General features: G+C 47.3%; 1 protein-coding gene across 1 annotated transcript; it reads right to left on the bottom strand.

Annotated features, from left to right (window-relative positions):
• Window positions 1-150: 150 nt before the first annotated feature.
• CCL22 (C-C motif chemokine ligand 22) lies at window positions 151-5,677 on the bottom strand (the record flags this gene model as incomplete). Its single annotated transcript, XM_081031600.1, has 3 exons — window positions 151-1,881; window positions 4,285-4,408; window positions 5,605-5,677. The coding sequence occupies 3 exons, from the start codon at window positions 5,675-5,677 to the stop codon at window positions 1,800-1,802; spliced, it is 279 nt and encodes a 92-aa protein (XP_080887726.1). The 3' UTR covers window positions 151-1,799.
• Window positions 5,678-13,885: the final 8,208 nt, after the last annotated feature.

The following is a 13,885-nucleotide window of genomic DNA, read 5'->3' as shown; positions in this document are numbered from 1 at the left end:
TGTCCAGTCCTGACTCCCCACCCCCTTACAGGGTGACCTTGGGCAAGCCAGCGCACCTGTCAATGTCAAGGGCTTCCCCACTGGGAGATAGCAGCCATGATGCCCCCGCCCCACCTCACAGGGACAGCAAATGGCAAGGAAAAAAGCAGCCACTGTTGTAGAGGATTTATTTTCTGGAAGGCCTGAAAAGCAAGGGCAGAACAGGAAGGCAAGGGGACCCAAGGACATTAGAGGGTTTTGTACATAGGCAGCAGGCAGGTTAACACTTCCAGTGGCTGGGGCAGGCAGATGACCCTGGGCTGCAGGGGGGACACAGACCTAGGAAGACACTGAGTTTTATGTCTAGCAAAGTGATTCCCCATGCCTACAGCAACCCCATAAAGTGGGTATTCTCATTATCAGGTGAGGCTCAGAGAGGTTAGATGGTCTCCTCGGGGTCACACAGCAACAACCACCTCACTGAGCTGCACTAGGCTCCCTTGGGAAGGGACAAGCACATGTAAAGCTTATTTCCTTTACATGGGGAATGTACTGTTCCCGAGGAGGGGCAGATAAGTCCCAGTGCTTAGCCTGGCCCCAGCCTTCTGAGAACAACATTCACCCAAGGTTCTTTCACTTAATCATACCCCACAAACTCACTCCCAGGGCCAGGAAAGACCCCCTTTGTCCCCCTCCCACATTGCTCCCAAAATTCTTCTACTCATCCATCTGACCTCTTAAGCATTTGCCCTCTTTTCATATACAAATATAGCTAGAAGCAGCACTACCAAGCCAAGGGTGTCATTCACACCATCACATGAATTTGGTTATCAGTTATTTGTGGAAGGAGGAAGAAGGACTCTGCAGAGTTCAGCCTGGGTGTTGGAATTTGGAGGAACAGTAAAAACCCAAGGGAAGTAAGAAGGGTAGAGTCCCAACACAGAGGTAAAATGGGGAAGAAAGGTGAATCTGGGCAAATGTGAGGTTTTACAATTGACCCAGCTGGCTCTTCCCTAGATAACCTTGAGTCTCCACATGGATGTGTGAAGGCCTTTATGGGGTGGGAGAGGGACATTCCTTTCATGGATTCAGTCTGCAGCCATTTGCTGAGCTCTGATTCTGAGCCAGGCCCTGTGTTCTGTGCTGGAGGCCAGGAGACAAAGGTAACTCAGGTGTGAACCTTGGTCCAGCCAGTGAGGCTGGAGGATGAGCCCCCAAGTCCCAAGAATTCTGGGCGGACTGTGACTAGCACAGTTAAGAAGGGGCAGAGGGCCAGGGGAATTCTGAACACTGGTTTCAGTTACTGGCTTCTTACGCTCAGCAATGACTTGGGGGGGTTGGTGGGGTTGGGCATGTGCAAGTGATGGGGAAAGAGTCTGGGTGTCAGGAGCCACCTGGGCAAAGACCCAGAAATAGAAATGCATGGCATGGGCTTGGAGAATAGGGAGGTGGAGTCCAAAGTGCGTAAAGGGAAATGAAGCAGGGCTGGAGACAGGGTTGGGACCCAGATCTGAAGGGCAGGGATGCCAGGCTCAGGAGCTCTGACCTCAGCCCAGGCCAACGGGAGCCATGGAAGGATTTTGAGCAGGGGTGTAATGGACCAGGATCGTGGACCTTCTGGCTACGCAAGGGGGCACAGAGTGGGTTGGAGGGTAAGACAATGTGGAGGGTGACGCCGCGGGGGTGGGGATTGAGGACGGCAGAGAGAGTCATTGGCACAGGCTTGTGCTTGGGAGCAGCTGTAATAGCAGGGAGGTAGGTCTCTGTGAGTCTTCCTGGAGGAGCCAACGCCATGGTCATCAGGGAAGGACCCTTCCTCGTTAGTTCACCTTCTGGACAAATTTCTGCACCCAGAACAGGCTGGGGTCAGCACAGATCTCCCGGCCCTTGCCGGTTACAAAGCTGGAGGGAGAAGACACCAAGGAGACGATGAGACAGCGTTAGCATGCAACCAGGGTGCTACACCCCACCCAGAACGCTTGCTATTTATGAGTCACCTACTGTATGCAGAGATGCCTGCTATATAGAGTGGCTTAGTGTTTATGAGCTGTGTGCTGTGTGCAAACATGTTTCTTAAGAGGCGGAGATGAGCAGCAGGACTTCCAAGTCCCCCAGCCCCTCAGCCCAGGCTTGAGTGCTAGGTTAGGCCGGGGAATAGAATGCTCCAGAGTCCCATAATCATTGCTGCCATTGCCTTGGGAGAGAGTATTAGGTAGTGGCCAAGACCATGAACTTTGGAGCCAGCTTACCTGGGTTAACATCCTAGTTCTGCGACTTGTTAGCAAGTCCCTTAACTTCTCTGAGCCTCAGTTTCCATATCTGTAAAATGGGGATGATGGTCGTGGTCTAACCTTGTAGGGTTTTGATGAGATCTGATGAGTTAATATAAACTGAAGTGCTCAGCACAGGGCAGAGAAGATAGTAGGTGCTATAGAATTGTGTTAGGAGCTGGCCTGAACTCTTAACATTGACTTTCTTAGTAAGTCCTTACAACAAGCCTATGAGGTCCTATTATTGTATCCATTTCATAGCTGAGGAAAAGGAGGCCCAAAGAGGGGCAAAGCGACTTGTCTGACTGCCAGAGCTGGTAAGCTCTGACTCAGCATGCTTACTGTGAACTGGACTCTCAGGAGCCAGTGTCTTTGGAGAGTGTCACCATTCAGGCCCTTCGAGAGGCCCAAAGCACAGAGAGGAGAGGTGAGCACTGGTTCAAGACCACACAGCAGCTGTGGGCTAAGGCTCCCACCCTTGCTCAAGCGACAGCAAACACCAGGCCAGGCCCTTGGGGCTCTGTCCCAGCCATTGTTGGCTGAATACTCCCCAGCCCCAGACTTCCTGCTTCTCAAGACCCTGTCCTTGGGACCTCGAAGCTTCTGACTCCCCTTATTTCCTTAACCTGCCCCCACCCAACAAACGGCCAACGAACAGAAAGAACAAAGAAAGCGGCAATGTTGATCTTGGCCATGTGGGCAGCCTTCCCTGGCCTCTGTGTAACACTGGGCAAGGCTCAGCCCTTCTCTGAGTCTCCATCTCCCCATTCCTCAAACCACATTCCTTCTAGAGTCCCTTCCGGCTCAAAATCCAGTAATCACACATGTGCTATCTTTTATTGAGGACCTATTATATGCCAGGCATTAGCATTATACCTTCTACGTACTATTACTATGTCCCGTGATGCTCAAGAAAACCCATAACTTCTCTCACTTGTAAAAAGGGGGTTTTAACAGTACCTACTACACAGAGTTGCTTCAAGAATTAAATGAGTTACTATTTCCAAAGTGTGTATAAGACTGCCTAGCACTAGCAAGCACTCTCTACGTGTTTGCTAAATGAAAATAAATGAAGGTGACCACTCCCATTATACTGATGGGGAAACTGAGGCTCAGAGTTGAAGTGACAAGAACCCTGAGAGGGCTTCCACTTCGGCCTTCTTTGTTATTCACCTGCAGACCCCTCTGAGGGATGAAGATGAGTGAGAAGAAAGAAGACGAGAAGACAATGACGGAGCCGCAAAGGGGGTCATGAGTCCCCAAGCCCAGCCTCCTCACCCCCAATGTGTCGTGTGGCAGCAGGCTTCTCAGAGCCTGCAGAACAGCCAAAGAAGCTGCCCCAGAAAGGACAGGCCCAGTCACCCAGCCAGGGCAAGACGTAGGCACAGGCTCCAGGCCAGGGGGAAGGAAGCAAAGAAGAAAACCCTGAACAAAGACCCAGGAGACCTGGTTTCAGCCTGATCGTGTCACTTCCCCTCCCTGAGCCTGTTTCTCCATCTACAAAATGGAAATAATTACACCTCCTCGTAGAATTGTCATGAGGGTTAACGAGTCAACACAGTAATACTCAGAACAGTGCTTAGCCCGGAGTAAGGTCTCTGTAACTGTTAACTCTTAATGGTCTATGAATGGCTGCCTCAAATAACTCCCCTGCTGTGGGGAGGCTCCAAGGTGCTTCTGATGGGAGAATCCCTGTTGACTCAGTGGCACCCGGCGCACTGCCTCTATCCTGTACCCCATACTCTGTAGCTCTATACTGCCTACATTGCCATGCCCATGTGGGGGGCACCCTTTTCATTGAGTTCTGCATTCTCAGAACCTGCCATGCCACCTGGCACATAGAAGGTGCCCGATAATGTTTCTTAAATGACCCCGTGATTTTTCCCCCCTGGTATATTCAAACCTACTCCAGCTAAGCGCTCCCGCTGGCATCCAGAGGCCCAGATGCATTCCTTCGACCTCTGAGGCCCCACACCCACCTGTACCTGGGCCCTCCTGGGCCACACCCATCAGGCTCTCCCAGTGCCCTACTCACACCACGCCAGGCCTCCGGCAAGACTGCGAGGTCCAGTAGTAATATTTCACCACACGCAGGGGCAGCGGGTAACGGATGTAGGCGCGGCAGCAGACACTATCCTCCACATTGGCTCCGTAAGGACCTGGGGGTGAGGCTATGCTCAGAAGAGTTGCAGGCTGGGCACAGAGAGTCTCCCTCTGACCCAGCTTTTTTTCCTCATGTGCAAGGTTGGTATCCAGAGGATTCTGGGCCCTCAAAGTCTCTGCTTTCAGGACCTCTGAGAAGCCACTAAGGACCCAATGTCTACACTCTGGTTGGTCAGCTCAAGAGAGAGGGATTCAGAATGACTGAGCATCCACAATGCCCTAAACTTCTAGTTGGGACCTGGAGACTCTGAACAGAAAGGAGCCTTGGAACCTTGCTTTGCGAGGTGAGGTCTAGGGACCAGCACCATCAGCATCACCTAGAGCCTGTTGGAAATGCTCGGTGCCCAGTCCAGCATTCCTGAATGAGGTGGGCATTGTGAGGAGATCCCCAGGTAATTCAGATGTCTGCTTCAGCTCACCTGCACTTTACACCCCTTCACGGAGCAAATGGCGAGGCTGAGGTCCAGAGAGGGGAACGACTTGCCCAGAGTCACACAGTGTTACTCTGGAGAATCAGGACGAGGGCTCAAGCAGAGTCCGATCCCACAGATCCAGGTTCAAGTCCCATTCTGCCCTGAGAAGTGTGGCCAGTGTGGACAAGTCATTTAACACCTCTCAGGCCTATTTTCCTCCTCTGACCCAGGAGATAGTAAGAGTACCGACTCTATGAGGACTTTAACGCAAGGAAAATACACAGGAACCTCAATAGCTGAGCAATTATTGGTCCTAGCTGCCTGACTCCCAGTCTAGTGATCCTTTCCCTCCCCAACATGGGACAGGATAGTTTACGTTGGGGTGGAGAAGAGAAGTCAGGACCCCAGTGTTGAGGGCATATTCTGGAGCAAAAATGGAGGGTAGGACCAGCTTTCCAAGAGAATATCCCCTACCCTGGCTCCTGCCTTCCCCCCATAGTAAGGGCCCTATACTCCAGTTCTCTAGAGTATAGGACTCTGGGCCATGCCCACCACAACCTCCAACCCAGCTGAGACAGATCCTAGACTCCAAACCTTAAAGACTACCCATTTAACAGATGTGTAAACTGAGGGCCAGAGAAGCGACAGGACTAGCTTGAAAGCCAGTGGCAGACTCGGGGTATCTGAGCTCAGTCCAGTGTTATTTCCACTATATGAGGAGAATGTTCCAGGGTCTGATCATGGCTACTGTAGGGAGCCCTCCCTCTCCCCAGCCTTACCTGCCTGAGTTGTTTGAAGTGCCATAGCAAGGAGGATGAAGGCAGCCAGGAGCGAGGTCGGCAGCCTGGCCATGCTTCTGTTCTGTGTGTCCCAGCTAAGGTGTCTACAATGGCCTAAAGATAAGAGGGTCTGATATTTAAGCATTTGCTACACCCACAAGTCTCAGACACTCTTAGTCACCAGTGAGCCCAGAATCTCTGACATTCATATCGTGAAAGAAAAACTCCCGCTTCCTCCAAACTGGAGGAAATTCTCTGTGGCGAGGAGCCATCAAAGGGGACCCCCAACCTCCTTCCCTCTGGGTCTCAAGAGACTTGTAAATCCCCCTTGAGCTGGGCCTCTTGGAGGCCTGCATTTCCCAAGATTTGCTCGCGTGTGGCGGTGACCACATAACTGTATGTCTCTGGAAATGGGGAAGATGGTCTCACAGCCTTATCTATTTACCTCAGTAAATCAAGTGAGAATGTGGACAGGAGCTAAATGGCCTTGAACCCTCATCTGGAACTGAGGTCCATCTTTTACCCTTGGTGATCATGACTGTGCTCTCTTCAAGGAGAGAGACCTATGAATCCACTGGGCTGGTTTCTGTGCCCCATCACCAGCCTTTCCTAGGGCTTCTCCCAAAGTCCCAACTGGGACCACTTCATGGTCTACTCAATAGTTGCGAAGAGCTTCCACACACATTTTCGTCTTGTTTGTTCTTCTTTGCCAGCTGCCCCCGAGCTCTTCCTCATCCAGCTCCTTCTCAATCTATCACCATGTCCCAGTGAGTCTACTTCCCAAACCTCCCTCAGATCTGTCCCCTTTGCTCCACCCCATTATTCCTGCCCAGTCCAGGCCAGCTTGGCCTCAGGCTCAGACAATGGCCACTTACTCCCCTCTCTGTATGACAGCAGCTGGAGTAAGTAGCACAGATTCAAAGCTGCACATAACTAACTCTCTCCTGTTTCCAAACCTTACTGTGGCCCCATGAACTGAAGGCAGAGCCAAGCTCTCGATCATGACCTTCAAGGCGTCCTTTCCAGACATGTTCCCTGCTGCCCCCACTAGTCTCCAACCACATTCCTCACAGTTCCTCAAAGAGGTCTGTGGCCTGTCCCAAGCAGTGAGTGCCCTTCCCACTTCTCTACTGCATAAACTCCTACACATGTGTCAAGAGTCATTCGAAATGTCACCTTCTAGGTACCAGGAACGTCCCCCTAAGACTTCAAAGGGGATGACCTAGAATGGGACCTGAGCAAACTATGTCAAAGGTTCTCTTTCTCAGGCCCCTCCCCAGAAGCCAAACTCCAAGTTCTTGGAAGGCAGGGGTCTCTTTTTATTTGTCTCGACATTCCCAGTGCCCACCAAGGCACGGTAGGTGCTCAGAACACATGTGACGAAGAGGAAACCGAAGCTCAGAGAAAGAGGGGACTTGCCCAAGGTCTCACAGCCAGGGAGTGGCTGAGCCAGGCCTGGAATTCAGAACTCAGCACTCCATTTGTAAAGGGACCCATCCACTTATTTCTCATTCAACAAATATTTATTGAATCATTTAGTAGACAGAATAATGGCCCTTCAAAAATGTCCACTTATTAATTCCCGAAACCTGTGAATAGGTGACCTTATATTTAAAAAGTACTTTGCAGATATGTTTAAGTTAAGTTAAAATAGAGTTCCTGGGTTTATCTGGATGGGTCCAGTATAATCACCCTGCAATTACATTATAAGAAGAAAACAATGGATCTGACTCAGTCGGGAGACGGGGTGACAGCAGCAGAAATCCAAGTGATACGAGATTATGAGCCCGGGAGTGCAGACAACCTCTGAAGCTAGAAAATCAAGGAAACAGATTCTCTCCTAAGAGCTTCCAGAAGGAGCACAAACTTGCTGACACCTCGCTCTTAGCTCACTGTGACTGATTTAGGACTTCTGAGCTCCTGAACCATAAGATAATAAATTTGTGTTGTGTTTAAGCCACTAAGTTTGTGATCATTTGTTACAACAGCAAGAGGAAATGAATACGAGCACCTACCACGTGCCAGGTATGCTACCAGCATCTGGGGATACAGCAGTGAACACGTCTCTACTCTCATGGCGTTTAACTTGGAGACAGATAATAATCAGGCAAACAAATAGCAAACATGGTCACGTCAGGTTGTGAGGAGTGCCATGAAGAAAATGAAACAGAGGAAAACGAACAGTGTAGTGACTACGGGGAAGTACTTGTGGGTAGCCAGGAAATCCTCGATGAGAGGGTGACATTGAAGTTGAAATCTAGAAGATACTGAGAAGTCTGCCAGGGAGGAAAGAGCAAGTGCAAAGGCCCTGAGAGGGTGAGAGAGCTGAGCAGCTGGGGCAGAGTGGGTGAGGGAGCAGGGGGCAGCCCTCTGGAGAGAGATGGGCAGGTGAGCAGGCAGGATGGTGCAGGATTCCTGTGAGCCTCCAATGCAAATGCAAAGGAAGTCCACAGCATCACCTGGGAAGACCTCTCATCAAAGGTGTTACCCAGAACCAGTCACAGCAGGACAGTATGGGTCCACTTCTGTGAGGTTCCTAGAGTGGTCAGATTCATAAAGACAGAAAGTAGAATGGTGGTTGCCAGGGACTGGAGTGGGAAGGTAATGGGGAGTTAGAGTTGAATGGGTGAAGAGTTTCAGTTTGGGAAGATGAAAGTTCTGAAGATGGATGGTGATGGTGGTTGTACAACAATGTAACGGTGTTTAGTGCTACTGAACTGCACATTTAAGAATGGTTAAAATGGTGTGTTTTATGTTATGTATATTTTATCAACAAAAAATGAAAAAAAAGAGCATAAGAAAAGATGTTCCAGAGCCAGCCCAGTGGCTCAGCTGGTTGGAGTGCCATGTTTCTAAGCCGAGGTCACCGGTTCGATTCCCACATGGGCCAGTGAGCTGCACCCTCTACAACTAAGATTGTGAACAACAGCTCTCCCTGGAGCTGAGCTGCCTTGAGTGGCCGGCAACCCGCGAGAGCTGCCGTGAGCTGCTGTGAGCAGCCCACCACTGCCTCAGTCGGAGGAAGTGCAAGGCTCATAATACCATCATGGGCCAGGGAGCTGCTAGACTGAGAAACAATGGCTTAAACTGGAGTGGAGGGGAGGTGGAAGAAGAGGGAGGGAGTCTTCTGAAAAAAGAAAAGGCATCACCCAGAATCGAATCGAGCCCCTAGTCCTCACTTTTAGTTCATAAGAAACACAGGGGTTGGAGGAAGAAGATGAATGACCCTGCAAGAAAACAATCAGACAATTCTAGAGAATGCGACCTTCCAGACCTTCCACAAGACAACTGTCCTGTCCCAGAATCAGCAAAAAGTCAACGTTGTTAAAAAACACAAAAAAAACCAAAACGTGAATAGGAACATTTAAGATTAAAGGAGATTTAAGAGACATAAAAGCCAAATAAGTACAACATGTGGACTTTGATTGAATCCTAGGTTTGAAAATAGCTACAAAAGACCTTTTGGGGACAAATGGGGAAATTTAAATATTAGATGACATTAGAGCTTTATTGTTGGTTTTCTTAGGTTTAATAAAGACTTTAAGAGCATGTAGGAAGATGCCTGTTCTTAAGAGAGGTATACTAAATAATTTAAAGTTGAAGTTCATGATGAACTTACTTTTAAGGAGTTCATATTCAGGGAAAATATATATGTGTGTGTATGTATTGTTTATATATCGTAGCTGTGTGTGTATATATAGATATATGTGTATATGTGTGTATATATGTATGTGCACATGTATATATGTGTGGATATATAGCACGTGCGTGTGTGTGCATATTTGTGTATGTGCATTTAAATGCATGTGTGCATGTATGTATATATTAATATCCCAAAGAGAAAAAGGGAAAGACAAAGCAAATATGGAAAACTGTTAACAAAGTTGCAGCCAGGTGGTGGATATGCCGGTGATCGTTGAACTACTCTAACAACTATCCTGAACATTTAAAACCTTTCATAATAAACACATGGGGAGAGAAGAAATATTTTTTAAATGTGAAGTCATCTTGTGAAAACTGGGCCATGTTTGGAGGATGGCAAGTGAGAGACAGAGAATTGGTCTTGTGGCCTTTCATCTGAACTTGGGGTTTTCTTACGTGGGGCCCTCCAAGGTGGAGGCCCGTCCATGAGGTGGGCTCAGGGGCTCCCCCCTGGAGAACACCTGTGTCCCCAGGGACTTGCAGGACAATATGCCCATCCTGCTGACTCAGCCTCTGTCACACATCACCCCATTTCCCTGGGGATTGGAAGGAGGGTGAGTAACTAGCTGGCTCTGCTTCCCAAGAGCCATTGGCCCCCTGGAGCTGGAGAAGAGGCAGGTACAGTGTTAATGAAGCCCTGAGTTCCCAGGCAGGATGCAAGGGAGCAGCTTTCAAAGAAAGGAAAGGGGAGTTCCTCTCGGGCTGAAAGTGGGGAATCGCCGGCAGTGGCTGATGAAGGAGATGTTTGCTCTCCTCCTGCTGGTGCTGCCTCTATCTTTCTGTCCTCCCTGCCAGGCCTGGAAACCTCCCAGATCAAATTCCCTTTTCCCCAAACTTCCTTCTTCTTTTGTTTAAATTAACTTTTGCTTATTAAAAAACTACATAAAAGTGGAACCCAAATGTCCATCACCAGATGCATAAACAAAATGTGGGACGTGCACACAGTGGAATACTATTCAGCCTGAAAAAGGAAGGAAATTCTGACACATGACACCGCTGCCCCATGGATGAACCTTGAGGACATTATACTAAGTGAAATAAGTCACAAAAAGTCAAATCCAGTCACAAAAAGACAAATCCTGTATGATTCAACCTACGTCAAGTTCCTAGAGTAGTCAAATTTGTAGCGACAGAAAGTAGTATGGTGGTGGCCAGGGGCTGCGGAGGAGGAGGAAATGGGAGTTATTGTTTAAGGGGGACAGAGTTTCAGTTTGGGAAGATGAAACGTTTCTGGAAATGGGGAGGGGTAATGGTTGCACATCAATGTGAATGTACTTCATGCCACTAAACTGTATATTTAGAAATGGTCAAAACGGTAAATTTTATGTTATGTATATCTTACAATAAAAATATGCATAATTACATATAAATGTGTATTTACACAAATGCACAGTGCATATCTGGAAAGATACAGAATTGATCACACTAATGGCCCCTGAGGAGGGAAACGGGGACTTTGTGGGGCGGGGCGTGGGGGAGGTAGAGAAGGGGGCAGGTGGCAGGTACTCAGAGGCTTCCTTTCCACCAAATATCCTTTGGTATGATTTGAAATTTTTTCCCACATTCATGATTAAACTATTCAAAAAGATAAAAATTTAAATACGTGCAGCACAAAAAGGGATTGGCTGAAAAGTAGTTCTCCCACCTCCGAACCCCAAACCATGTTTCATTTCCTGCCTAGAGGCAAACTGGCTTAACGATTTCGTCCTTCAGAAACAGTCTATGCATAGGCAAGCACACATATAAAGGTGTCTTTGAAAGAAATGAAAAGAAGGGAGGTAGGAAGGGAAGGCAGCATATCGGTAATACAAAAATACTGTTTTGTCCCTTGCTGTTTTCCCCTAAAATGCATCTTGGAATCAGTTCCCTGCAATACACTTGTCTCCATCTCATTCTTTCCAATGGCGATGTGTTTTCCCATTGTATAGATGAACCAAAGTGCACACAGCCAGTCCTATCCTGATGGACATTCTGGGTTTTTCCATTCTTTTTAGTTATATAAAAGCGCCAAAATAACCTTCCTCGAGCATACTCACTAGGGGGAATGCACCTGGTAGACAAATTCCTAGAAGTAGAGTGGCTGGGCTTTTGCAAAGAGAAAGTCCCTGCCCAGAACAGCTGCTTCGAACTTCCTGTTCAGCAAAGGCAAGCCCCCACCCCACCCCCGCCGCCCCCCAGAGGGCTCCACTATGAGGCTGCGAGGACCTCCAGGCTCTGATTTCTGAGTGGCTGTGAGCATTACCCAAAGCCTCCTTGGGGGCATCTCGCCATCCCTTTCTTTGGCTGGGTGGGGATCAGCACTCCAGATTGTCCCAGGAGCTAGACGGAGGATGAGTAAATTTATCTGCGGCTCCTAATGCAGGGGACTGGTAAGTCTGGGCTGCTGTGAGCAAAAAGAGTTGGTCAAGAGCCAGACTGGGAAACAAGCTGTTTGAAGCTGAGTCCAGACCACCACTTGGGCCAGACAAGTAGACTGTGAGGCAAGTGGGAAATCCTGGGATGGAGAGAGAAGGGTGGAGAGGAAGAAGGAAAAGACTTTGGGGCTAAATGGCCACCACCACCACAATAATAATAATAATAATAATAATAATAATAATAATAATAATAACAACAATAATGCCAACTGGTATTTACTGGGTGCCAGATTTACTGTGTTTTGTATTTTACATTCACTATCCCATCATCTCCCTACAGCAAAACTTAGAAGGAGCCACCATCATTATCCCCATTTCTCAGATAAGGAAACTGAGACTTAGATAGAGTCCACAGCCAGGATGTGGTGGGACCCACATTTGCACTCAGATCTGATGCCAGAGCCCAGCTGCACTCTAACAGCTCACTGCCTGCAGCCATGGTCAGATTAGAAATGAGACAGCACTGTGGAGTCCATCTCAGCCAGGGGCAGCCTGAGTTACAGTGCCTCGGGGTGAGGGACCAAGGCTAAGAGAATGGAAGCCACCTGCTGAGGCCACACTGAGGGAGTATGGAGTTGATCCCAGGATTTTTGTTTTTATTTTTTAAACTGAGATATGATTCACATGCTAAAAAAAATCATCCTTTTAAAAGTCATAATTCAGTGTTTTTTAATATATTCACAAGGTGTATAACCATCACCACTGATTCCAAACATTTTCATCACCCCAAAAAGAAACACTGTATCCAGTAGCAGTCATCCTCCATTTCCCCCTGTTTCTAACCCCTGACAACCACTAATCTACTTTCTGTCTCCAGGAGTTTGCCTTTTGTGGACATTTCACACAAAGGAGCCATGCAATATGTGGCATTTTGTGTTTGGCTTCTCTTCTTTAGCCTAAGTTTTCAAGGTTCATCTATATTGTAGCATACATCAGTACTTCATTCTTTTTCATGGTTGAATAGTATTTCCTCATGGATATACCACATTCTGTTTATCCATTCATCAGCTGATGGACATTTAGATTGTTTTCCACCTTTTGGCTGTGAATAATACTGCTATGCACATTTGTGTGCAAGCTTTTGTGTGAACATATTTTCAACTCTTTGGGTTTATAAGCAGGAGTGGAATTGCTAGGTCATATAGTAACTGTGTGTTTAACTTTTTGAAGACCTGCCAGACTGTTTCCCAGAGTGCTCTGCCATTTTACATTCCCACCAGCAATGTGTGAGGGTTCCCGTTTTTCCATTTCCTCACCAGCCCTTGTTACTGTCCACCCTTCTGATTACAACCATCCTAGTGGGTGTGAAGTGGTATGTCATTGTGGTTTTCATTTGCATTTTCCTACTAACAAATGATGTTGAGCATCTTGTCATGTGCATATTGCCATTTGTATACCTTCTTTGGAAAAACATCTGTTCACATGCCTTGACCATTTTTAAATTGGGTTGTCTTTTTATTGTTGAGTTGTATCAGTTCTTTGTGTATCTTGACCTTGGATTCTTATTTTTTTCCATTCTTTGTCGTGTCTTCACTTTATCAATAGTGCCTTTTGGAGCACAAGAGTTTTTAATTCCGATGACGTACAATTTATGTATTATTTCTTTGGTTACTAGTGCTTTAGGTGTCATATCTAAGAAGCCATAGTCTAATCCAAGGGCATGAAGATTTATCCTTATGTTTTCTTCTAAGAGTTTTATAGTTTTAGCCCTTAAGTTTCAGTCTTTAATCCATTTTGTGTTGATTTTTATATACGATGTAAGGTGGGTGTCCAACTTCATTCTTTTACATGTGGATATCCAGTTGTCCCAGCATTACTTGTTGAAAAGATTCTACCTTCTCCCAATGAGTTGTCTTGGCACCTTGTCAAAAACAAATTGCTCTAAATGTATACATTCATTTCGGGACTCCAAACTTTATTCTATTGGTCTACGAGGTGTGATTAAACAATATGGTGAATGTTTAAAGTTTTAAAAATTTATTACAGTAAAAGTCACGTTGCCATTAGTCCCCCTCAAAATACTCCCCCTCGCTTTGAACACACTTATCCCACCATTCTTGCCACTTTCTGAAGCAGTTCTGGAAGTCCTCTTTCGTGAGTGTCTTTAGTTGCACTGTCATGGCTGCCTCGATGTCCTGAATCATTTTGACTTTGGGGAAGAACCA

The sequence above is a fragment of the Rhinolophus hipposideros genome (genome assembly GCF_964194185.1).
Source record: "Rhinolophus hipposideros genome assembly, chromosome: 21".
NCBI lineage: Eukaryota > Metazoa > Chordata > Mammalia > Chiroptera > Rhinolophidae > Rhinolophus > Rhinolophus hipposideros.
This window is presented reverse-complemented; position numbering and strand designations above follow the sequence as displayed.